This window comes from Peromyscus eremicus, chromosome 15 (assembly GCF_949786415.1).
Source record: "Peromyscus eremicus chromosome 15, PerEre_H2_v1, whole genome shotgun sequence".
Taxonomy (NCBI): Eukaryota; Metazoa; Chordata; class Mammalia; order Rodentia; family Cricetidae; genus Peromyscus; species Peromyscus eremicus.
In genome coordinates, this window is record NC_081431.1 from 10,393,462 (window position 1) to 10,404,599 (window position 11,138).

Genomic DNA, 11,138 nt, shown 5'->3' on the forward strand with positions numbered 1-11,138 from the left:
AGATAACGGAATTAGAAATGACAGAATTAAAACTATCATACAGCAGAAATAAAGCATAGCACATTTCCTGGGCTCAGATAAGAATCATCTAAAGTTCACAAAAATAAGCATGCTCCTTTTTCCCAAAACCCTATGAAATCTTTAGGCTTATTTCTATTAAGATGAACAGATGATCTACAAGCATAAGGAAACTTCATATGCTCCAGTCTCCTTTAGTTTCTATGAATTAATATATTTATGACGCTATACAGCAGTATTTTATACATTAATATTATTATTAAAAACATTTTATAGTCCAGGAGGAAGTGGCGCATGCCTTTAATCCCAGCACTCGGGAGGCAGAGCCAGGAGGATCTCTGTGAGCTTGAGGCGGATCTCTGTGAGTTCGAGGCCAGCCTGGTCTACAGAGCGAGATCCAGGACAGGCACCAAAACTACACAGAGAAACCCTGACTCGAAAAACAAAAACAAACAAACAAACAAACAAACAAACAAAAGTCCCCGATAGTCTGTGGTATTCGAACACTTACTCTCCAGCTGGTGGTGCTGTTTGGGGAGGTGATGGAACATTTAGGAGGCAAAGCCTAGCTGGAAGAAGTTTGTCACTGAGAGTGAGCTTGGAGGATTTATAGCCTCATCCCACTTCTTCACTTTCTGCTTCACATGTATGGTTGAAGATATTCTGCCTCCCGAGTGCTGGGATTAAAGGTGTGCGCCACCACTACCCGGCAAAATTTTTTTATATACTCTTGCACAGAAATCACTTAAAAAGGGGGGGGGGGGTTGTAACTTAAAAGCCCATTGAGTTTGATATGTAAGCCAGAACACACTTTTTTTTTTTTATAGAAAATTATGCTTCCCAAACTAGCAAAAATAGAAATCAAATAGTAGCTGAAATGTGAATTTATAAGCGAGGTTAGATTCTGGGACCCAGAAGAAACATTAACTTCATTAGCTGAGCCATATTTTCCTTAAAATTAAATCATCTAAATGAAATTAGTATTAATCTTCCTTCTTACTCAATTTATCAGTTTTCATTGGGCTAATCCTTAATCCTCATCTAGGTTTTAGCAGTTCCCCATTAATGGTAGTGACTACATCTTTCAGTTTGCTCAATGAGGTGCCTGTTCCCACATTCATCATGAAATATTTTGGTTTTTATTAAAGCACACCCATTTGGGCAAAACCATAATCTAAATAAAATCTACAAGGTGCATATGGGCTATCATCCAACACCAATCTCCCGTGGCTTTATGAGAAGCCAGGAGGAACAGGAATGGTGAATACCAACATATAGATCAAGGAAGAGGAGCAGGTTCAAATAGATTCCCCAGTGGTCAGGCAGTTGGTTATGGGAGCCCCTTACTAAAAGGTTATCATGAAAGAGGTAGTCATACATAAGAACCATTGTGCTTTCTATTTACTTTAGTTTTCAAATGAGTCAGCACTAAAGGCAAATAATATATCTCATATATTAAAAGAACTTAGTTAATTCTATCTAAACCTTTCATCCCTAGTTTCCTCCCTTCACTTTCATATGTGTTTTATTATCTCCCTCAAAAAGGGCCCTGCACCTCTCCATTTCTTTCTTGTTTCCTGGCCTCTACAGTTATCACTCCATCTTAAATACAGAAAGCTAAAACTTCAAAGCTAGCATCCACATATGAGAGGGAGGCATTTGTCTTTCTGGGTATGTCTTATTTACTCAGTGTATTTTCCATTCTTAGTTTCATTTTTCTTTGTGCTGAATGAAAATTCCACATTTCCATTACCCACTTACCAGGTGGTGGGCATCAAGGCTGATTCTATGTTTTACCTATTGTGAACAGAGCATCCAGGAAAACAGATGTGTACACATGCCATGGTTATACAGTCCTTTCAAATAAACGCCCAGGAGTTATATTGCTGGGTCATATGATAGTTCCAGTGTTAGTTTTTTGAGAACCCTTCACACTGATTTCCACAGTGGCTGCACCAGTTACACTACTGTCACCAACAGTGAACAGAGGCCCCTCTTTCTCCACACCCTCACAAACATTTGTTGTCTTGATAATAGCCATTCTGACTATCATGAGAGGATCTCTCAAAGTAGTTTGCATTTTAATTTCCCTGAGGGCTAATGATAATGAACACTTTTTAGCTGTTTATTAGCCATTACTTCTTTTGAGGACTCTGCTCAGATCCTTTCTGTGTTTCATGGTATTTATTTTCCTGAGTTCTCTGTATAGTCTAGATATTAATATTCTGTGAGATGTATAGCTAGCGAAGACTTTTTTCCTGTTCTGTAGGCGGCTTCTTTATTGACAATTTCAGTTACTTTTGTTGAATAGAAAATTTTAATTTTGTGAGGTCCAATTTGCCAATTATTGGCCTTATTTCCTGAGCAAATAGAATCCTATTTAGAAAGTGCTTGTCTCTGCACATACTTTGTAGGACACTCTACCTTTTCTCCTAAAAGTTTCAGAGTTTTGGGTCTTATGTTGAGGCTGCTGATCCATTTTGAGTTGATTTTGTCTAGGGTGGTAATTAAGGATTGAGTTTCATTCTTCTACACGTAGGCATCCAGTTTCCCCAATATCACATGATGAAAATGTGTTTTCTCCAGTGTACACTTTTTGGCATCTTTGTCAAAAATCAGGTAACTGAAAGTTACTCATACCTATCCCATTCTATTAATCTAGGTGTTTATTTCTGTGACAGTACATGCTGCTTTTACTACTATGATCCTGTAATAATTTTAAATCCCTTTCTATACTGATCTGTTTATTTATGTGTCAGTACAATGCTTCTTTTATTACTATGATCCTGTAATAATTTTAAGTCAAGAATGGTAACACTTCCATCATTCTTTTATTCAGAGATGCTTCAGCTAGCCAGGGTGCGTGTGCTTCCATATGAATTACAATTTTTGTTTCTTATTTCTGCAAAGAATGGTGCTGGAATTGTGATCAGGACTGCAATGAATCTGCAGGTTCTTTTGTTAAGATGGCCATTTTCACAATCCATGAGCATGGAGGTCTTCCCACTTACCAGTGTCTTCCTCGATTTCTTTCTTTCTTTCGTGTTTTCAAGTTTCCCTACAGAGGTCACTCTCTTCACTGGTTAGGTTTGTTGTTGTTTGTTTTGAGGCTAGTGTGAATAGAGCTGTTTCCTTCTCAGTATGTTATAAAGGAAAGCTATTTTTTTTAAATATTAATTTTGTATCTTGAGACCTTTGCTCAGTGTCTATCAGCTCTAAGAGTTTTCTGATAGAGTCTTCAAAGATTCTTATCTGCAGCTCCACACACAAGGCACAGAAGAGGGAACCCAACTAACAAGGCTGAGGAGCATGTGCCAGTATGAAATGTGACAAAGGCATAAAAATTAATGAAACTATTCTCCACATAGTCTACAGACTCCAGTTCTTCATCTTCCCTCCTTAACTTTTCTAATGTTCAACTACTTTCCTTGTGCAACTCATTCTTTATATTTAAAATAAGTCCTCTGAACACTAGCCAAATCTTGCATCATAGTTGTGGGGTTATTGCTTCAAGTGCACATAAAGAAAGGCTGAACATTTTAACAATATCACTGAGAACCTGTAACAGTTTAGATGCATAGTAAAGGAAAATATATACAAGCCTGTTTATCATTGTTCTTTGCTTCATAGTTAGCATTTCTGAAATAAGGACAACATCCAGCTTAGGTATATATTGCACTGTACTCTTGAAAGTTGCTAAAAATAAATAGAAAGCGCTCTGCCCTCCACACCCTCCAAAACTAGTACGTGAGGTGGCAGGTGTGCTGAGTTGATTGTAATAATCATTTTTACATGTAAATCATGTATCAAATTTCACACTGTATGTCTTTAATATACAGAATTTCTGCCAATTATACTCATTTAATTTAGCCTGAAAGAAGAATTCCTAGTTGGGGAAATGCCAACCATCCCCAAGTGAACATAAGCAATATACGCTAATCAAAAATCCCAAAGTGAATTTGGCCTTTAAAACTTAATAAATTCTAAAGCTCAACTGGGATAGAAATGTGTAAGACTATTCCTATGACATTCTTTAGAGATAAGTAACTTGGCAGAGACAATCTACGATGCATTAAAACAGACAACAATCAATAAATACATCAATGGAACTGGATCAGAAAGGAGTCCAAAACAAAAGCAAGTAGCAAGTGTGGCTGCCTCCACAAGACCTGTATAAGATCAAGCCAGCAACATTGCAGCCTGGATGAGGAGGAGGCTCACAGGATTTCACCCCCAGCGAAAGCTACTGGCAGTTAGCTGCTAGTGGAGGAAAAATCAGTTCCTTTGGGGTGTACTTCCTGAGTTACCCATGATCCAGTGGATGGCCCTACACTTATGTGCATATGGGCAGTTCTAATTGGACTCAATGGGTTATAAAGAAAGAAAAAAAAAGGACTTGAAGTTGGGAGAGGGACATGGGGAGATCTGGGAGAAGTTGGTTGGGACGTGGATGAGATAAAAATATATTTATATGTGTATGATGTTCTCAAAGAACAGATAAATAAAATAAAAAAATCTTAAAACCTAAATCCTTTCCCATTAATAAAGTTAAAGACAAATGACAAATGAGTATAAATATGTACAAAATATAAGGATAATATATGATGAGCTTTTATAAAACAGCCATATACAAAAATCCAATAGAAAATAGATCAGACATGAGTATAAGAGTTAAAACTATGAAGCTACTAGAAGAAAACATAGAAACACTTCAGAACACTGTTGTGAGTAAAGATATCTGAGGGTAGGCTCAAAAGTGCTCACAACAAAAGCAAAAACCAATCCAAGGGGTAACAGCTAAGAAATAACAGAATGATGGCAACCCACAGACTATACAAAACGCAAGCAACTCAACAGCAACATGATAGTGACAATCATCCAATTAAACAATGACATGAACAGACAAAATGACCAGGAAACGTAAGAAAAACTGCTCAACAGCATTAACTGTCAGAAAGTCACAACCACAACTAGAAGAGTTATTATGAAACAGCAACAGCAAGAACAAGAGACCAGCAAGGACGTGGAGAAACATTCTTGGTGAGAATATAAATTAAATTAGTACAAATTAGTCTAGCTATCAGAGAAGACAGCACAGAATTCTTTACAACTCTAGAAACAGAGTTGATATAAGCCTGTATTCCCATTACAGGATATAGAACAGAGGAAATCAGCATGTTGAAGAAATACACTCCTGTGTTGATTGTAGCACTGGTCAAAATAGCCAAGATATGGAATTAAGCCTGGAGATCTACTGACAGATTAGTGAAGAAAATGTAATATACATAATGGAAAGTTATTTGGCCATTAAAAATGAACTTGCCTCACTTACAACAATACAGATGAAACAGCAAGGAAATAATGTTAAATGAATTAAGTCCGACACACAAATACAAATACCGTATTTTTTTGCTCATAATGTGGAAGTTAAAAAGTTTAAGCAGTCATAGCAGTTCGTGTCTACAATCTTAGCACTTGGGGGGGCTGAGGCAGATCTTGAGTTTAAAGCCAGCCTGGGAGAGCTCCAAGCCAGCTAGACCCTGTGCTAAAACAAACAACAACATCATCTATTTCATAAAGACAGACAGGATAGAAGAGTGGTTGGCAGAGGCTGGTAAAGACGTGAGAACAGTGGCAGAGGGCTTGGAGAGAGGCTGGTGAGGACGTGACAACGGTGACGGGTCATGGAGAAAGGACCGTTAATGATACAGAGGAGGTATGAACAGACAGGAGTGATGAATGTTCTAACGCACAGCACAGAAGACATTACTAGTTGTATGTTTCAATATTGCTAGTAGAGAGGATTTTAACTGTTCCCAACAGGAAGAAATGATAAACGTCCGAGGTGATGGGTATGCCAGTCATCCCAGTCTGATGGTGACACACTCATACATGTACTGAAATGCTGTCATTTATAAATATGTATCCCTAGACACCAGTAAAATATTACGATTGTGATGATAGCACCTTTACCTGCTGAGCCTTCTCACCGGCCCAGAACGACTGATTTTAAGTTAAAGTACAATTAAAAAAAAAAATTGTGGATTATAAGAAGGAAAATGTTATTTAAATTAGATCTTTGAAGCTTACTAGGACTATTGTTGAAACTAATTAGAAGAAGCCAAGAGTGGAAGCAGGAAGGAAGTCTGTTAGCAGACCGGTGCCATGGCCCAGGCTGAGACGGTGGTCTGGACCAGGACAGTGGCAGTGGGTCAGAGATATGCTTCTCTGCTCTACATTCCCTGTTTCTCACTCCAAATGTTGTCCTTCACAGCTAAGCTCCCTAAAACGACTAACTTCACTATCCATTTTCCAATTCCTCCAACACCTTACAGACATACTTCTGGCCACTATGCCACTGAAACAATGCAAAGGTCCCAGCCACATCCATCTTCCCCAAGCCACTGGGCACTTTCTTAGTCCTACCTGGCCTCTGCTGGCCACCCTTTACCTTCATCAAATCCTCTTCTCCGTTTCTGAAAGATTTCCATCACCTTATGTTCCTCTCTCTGCTTCTCAATCAATCCCCTGCTTCCTGACTCTCCTCCACAGTACACTACCGGTCTTCAACAAGTTCTGTAAATGGGATCAAATGCAAATCTGACAACTTCACTCCTCTGATGGAGCACCTCTCCTGGTATTATAGCCTCATCTCTCACACCCTCCTCTCCAGTCATTCAGCTTTTGGGGGTTCTTTAAACACCAGAGCTGTTCAGATAGACCTGCTTCTTCTTCCCATGCTTTCTCTCACTCTTCTATCTTCTACTTCACAGGGAGACCTACACATCATTACTTTAAAGAAGTGCCTCATAGGGGCTGGAGAGATGGCTCAGGGGTTAAAGGCACTTGCTGCTCTCCCAGAGAATCTGAGTTTGGTTCCCGGCACCCACTTCAGGTGGCTTACACACACATGTAATCCCAGCTCCAGGGGGCCTGACACCCTCACTCAGGTGCAGACATACAGGCAGATGTTACCAGTGAATCATAGGTCCTACAGGACAGAAACTACCAACCTTAAGTGGCATGTAGCACCAATGATTGGTACAGACTATTCATTCCTAATTTGATATATTTCAAACATTATTCTTCAGACAGACCCAAGCTGGCCTTGAACATGAGGCTGAACCTTCCTAGTGTCCTGTGATAGCTTCTAACTTCTGAAACGGAGAGTTTTGTTTTGTTTTGGTTTGGTTTTTACTGTTGTTATTACTGGGTTTTATATTACTATTCTGCTGTAGCACAGAGTAACAACACTATGCTACAAAGCAAAATGTGTTTCATATCAAAAAACAAGAAAGGAGCACAAGACATACTCTTTCAAAAGGAGAAATGAAGGAACATATAACAAATCCTAAAGAAATACACAGCATCTAATAACCCAGCCCTGGGGTTTATTGCGCTGAAGTGTTTGATGGTAATGATAGGCAGAAGGCTTCTGTCCTCAATAAACGCCAATTAACTTTTCTTGGCCATGTCGCTGTAATTTTAGTTCCTACCGTGGACTCTCCTTCACTTCCTAAGTGGCTACTTTTCTTATTTGGGAGTTGACCCACCACCTTAAAAGCCCCTCACTTGCCAATCAGCCATTTATTCCGTAAATATGAATGGCAGACAGGAGATGGGAGAACAGAGAGGGTGGGGATGCTAAACACTTTGGGAAGGGGTGGAGCAAAGGCCACAGTCCCAGGGATGGAGAAGGGTGGAAGTTGGGGACAAGCACAGGGTGGAGGGCTGGGATCTGGCAGGGACTGGGGCGGAGATGCGCTCCCGGAGCAGGTGGTGCGCAGAGGAAGAAGGCATGAAGCTGGAACTGGGAAGGAGGGGGTGGGGAGGGGTGACGGACAGGCGACAGGGCGCTAGACGCAGACGGCTGAGGAGACGCCGAGGGGAGGCTCTCAGCCGCGTCCCGGTCGCCCGCCGGACACTTACTCGGGTCCCTCCTCAGGGCGCCGGGGGTCTCCTCCCGCAGCTGAGGGAACAGGAAGTCGCGCGCGGACTGCAGGTCCTGGAAGGAGCAGAACTGGACGATGGAGCAGGCCATGGCTGTAGGGACCCCGCTCGCGGGGACCTCGTTCCCTAGCCACGCCCGGCCCACTCCACCCTGCGGCTGACAGCACGGAGCCCCGAAAGCTTCAGCCACCCGGGGGGCGGGGACGCCAGGCCGGAAGCTGTCAGCGCGCGCCGAGAGGCGGGCCTGGGTGCTGCGCAGGCGCAAGCCGCTCCGGAGCCGCGCAGGCGCGGGACGAGTCCCCGGCACGGAGGGAAGGCACGGCTTGGGGCGTGTGACTCGCAGTCAGTCGTGCCGCTGAGAGTACGACGTGGCGACTGGTTAGGTCCCCGCCTTGCGCCAGCCTGTCAATCTGGCCTTCCTCCAGAGGTGATCTAATTGGGCTCTGCGTGGGCCTTTGAGCCACCCAAGCAATCTTGTTGTGCTTTTCGGGACACGACCTAGGTAGTTCACAGATAAGGCGGTTTAAGCTGAGTTTCGGGAGGTTACCCGTGAAAATATAGGTGTCTTGAGAATTTCGTGATTTTCTTTTAATATGGAAGGCTATCCTCAGCATGCAATATACACTTGTACCAAACCAAAAAAAAAAAAAAAAAAAAAGTCTTCCTTGCCCATGCCTGTAATCCTCCTTCGTGTGCTCAGGAGGCTGAGGCAGGTGGATTTCCGGGGGGTTCAAGCTACTAACTCGGGGGCAGTGTAAGACTATGTCTCAATAACAAGGCTCTGGAAAGCAGCTCCATAAAGGCTCGTATTAAATATTGCTATAGATTGCCACGGTACTGCGAAAGCCTAATGTATTAATATGAGCTGCGCTGTATTAGATGATTTTTTATTAGTTCATTCAAATGCTCAACAAATATTTGTTAGTGTTTTCTGTGTCAGCTACACACTCTAGGCACTGAGCTTCAGGGGGAAAAAAGGACATGTTCCCACGGAACTAAGAAGCTAGTGACTGACCCAGACCAAGTGAAACAATTGCTCAGCTAACTAAAATTGAGACAATGCTAGAAGGGAAAGAAGTAGAAAACACCACGACAGGACATAACAGGGTGAGGCTGGCCTGGTTACTTTTCCTTTGAGTTTTGGACTAGAAAAGTGCCATCTTTATAGATTCCTGGAGGACTGGGATCCGTTTAACCCCTTATATACCAGGTCTCTAGCATGGGATCCACCAGAGTTGACTCCTTAATGCATACTTGATGAAATGTGTACACATAAATTAAATAGACCAACCCGATTATTTCACGTGGATTTAAAAGTACTTTTCCATGTGTTACCTAACTGGATGGCCACAAATGCATCTTCAAAGAGTCTTGTTTTTTTTTTTGTTTTGTTTTGTTTTTTTGTCTGAGATATGTTCTAGCTATGTAGTCCAGGTTAGCCTCAAACCTTCAGTTTTCCTCAATGTCCAATCTCTGCGATTACATGAGTGTACTATACCATGCCTGTTTTAGAAAGTATGTCTTATCCCAATTTTTTAAGTAAAGAAATTGCTCTGAGAAGGATCTGGAAACCCATTTATTTTCTAAGGTGTATAAAAAAAGAAAGGTTATTATTTACGTGTTAGCACTAAGGCCTGTAGCCACTCATTTCCCAAAGGAAACCTAGGTGCAATCCACTTTTTATGAGGCAGACAGTATTACAGGAATCATTTTAAGACACAGAGAGGGCATGGAGCATTGGTGTCCGTCAGTCCTACTCTACACACTCAGTCCCAACAATGATGCAGTTGTAACTGAGTGTCCTGGTTCTTACTCTTAACTCCTGCTCCTGAACTGGAACAGCTTTTTACTAAATAAGACAGTTTCTATATTATCAGGTTACAGACATTAGTTTTTCCCTTCTAAGATACATGTTAAGTAGGTGTACTATAAGGTCATTTCCAGCATCAGGGACCTACAATTCTATAATCACAAATGGTAGGAAAGGCAGTTATCTGCCACAGTAGTCCTATCAGGGATCATCTTTTAAAAGAATGTTGTGTCAAAGAGATGGCTGAGCAGTTAAGAGTACTTGATGCTCTTGCAGAGGACTTGGGTTGGATTGCCAGCACCCCTGTGGTGGCTTACAACCCTCTGTAACTCCAGTTCTAGGGGGACCCCCACACCCTCTGCTGAGCTCTTTGGGGACCAGACATGTATGTGGTATACATGCATACATTTGGATAAAACACTCATACACAGAGAATAAAAATAAATCTTTCTTTTTGAAAGCCTGCCTTGCTTCCTCAGAACCCCACTCAGTAGACATTCTGATAATAATCCAGTTCTGATAAGGTCCCACACACACACACAAAAAAAAGCTATGCCAAACTAAAATATAATTTAAATTTGGATCTGTAGCTTTACTGAGAATGCAGAACATATGACACTTCATGGAAAAGTACAATGCCATGGTTTGAAAAGCATTCAGGTTCTTCGGGCAAATGCATTTTGTGGAAGTAGCTGCGCTTGGCTGCTCCAGCTGGCTGGCTTCTGTCCTGTCCAGAGGCATTCATATAGCTCCTCTGTGGCACTCACTGAATTTCATTACCGCGTTGGCTCCGTCTCAGAGTGAAGTTCTCTGACTCCTTTCCAAGTGCTGTTGAAAAGCTCCATTCATGACCGTTTTGAGGAACTTCAGAAACCCTTCACAGGAATTACAACAGGCTCAGGCGCTGAGCGCTTTCCTGCTTGCCGTTCTGCCACCATGCCATGCTTTCTGTGGAGAGCCGGGGGTGAGGATGACACAGACGGGACTGTTGTTAGAGAATGCCACTAACCACACAGTGTCAAAAAAGTGCGCTGTGGGAAATGGGCAGGTCTTACACAGACCGGGTCTGAGACTGAGAGGCAGAAAAACAAACAACAACAAACAGTTCTGTGACTGACTTCACAACAGGCTGGTGGCAGGGACTACTGTAACCATTCTCCAATGTCTGTCACCAGGAGTCACAGCACCAATGGCTGTAGTTAGGACAGAGAGGGCTAATGAAGCTGGTTAACAGCAGGTCTTTACCAATCCTTGGTGGCAGCCTGAGGACAAAGGGCTCCAGCTGCAGGATTTAAAGCAAAGCGAAGAGCAATGGACTTGGAGCAAGGAGACCCGGGGTCTGTCTGTCTTCTGTGCTTAG

At 42.1% G+C, this 11,138-nt stretch overlaps 1 protein-coding gene across 2 annotated transcripts in view; it reads right to left on the reverse strand.

Annotated features, from left to right (window-relative positions):
- The window catches only part of Rab3gap2 (RAB3 GTPase activating non-catalytic protein subunit 2), an 85,506-nt gene extending 77,338 nt beyond the window's left edge, over nucleotides 1-8,168 (reverse strand). For both annotated transcript variants that reach the window (XM_059280964.1, XM_059280963.1), the window contains exon 1: nucleotides 7,948-8,168. In XM_059280964.1, coding sequence (XP_059136947.1) covers nucleotides 7,948-8,059 — 112 coding nt within the window. In that variant the 5' untranslated portion in view covers nucleotides 8,060-8,168. The remainder of the gene's footprint in view (nucleotides 1-7,947) is intronic.
- Nucleotides 8,169-11,138: the final 2,970 nt, after the last annotated feature.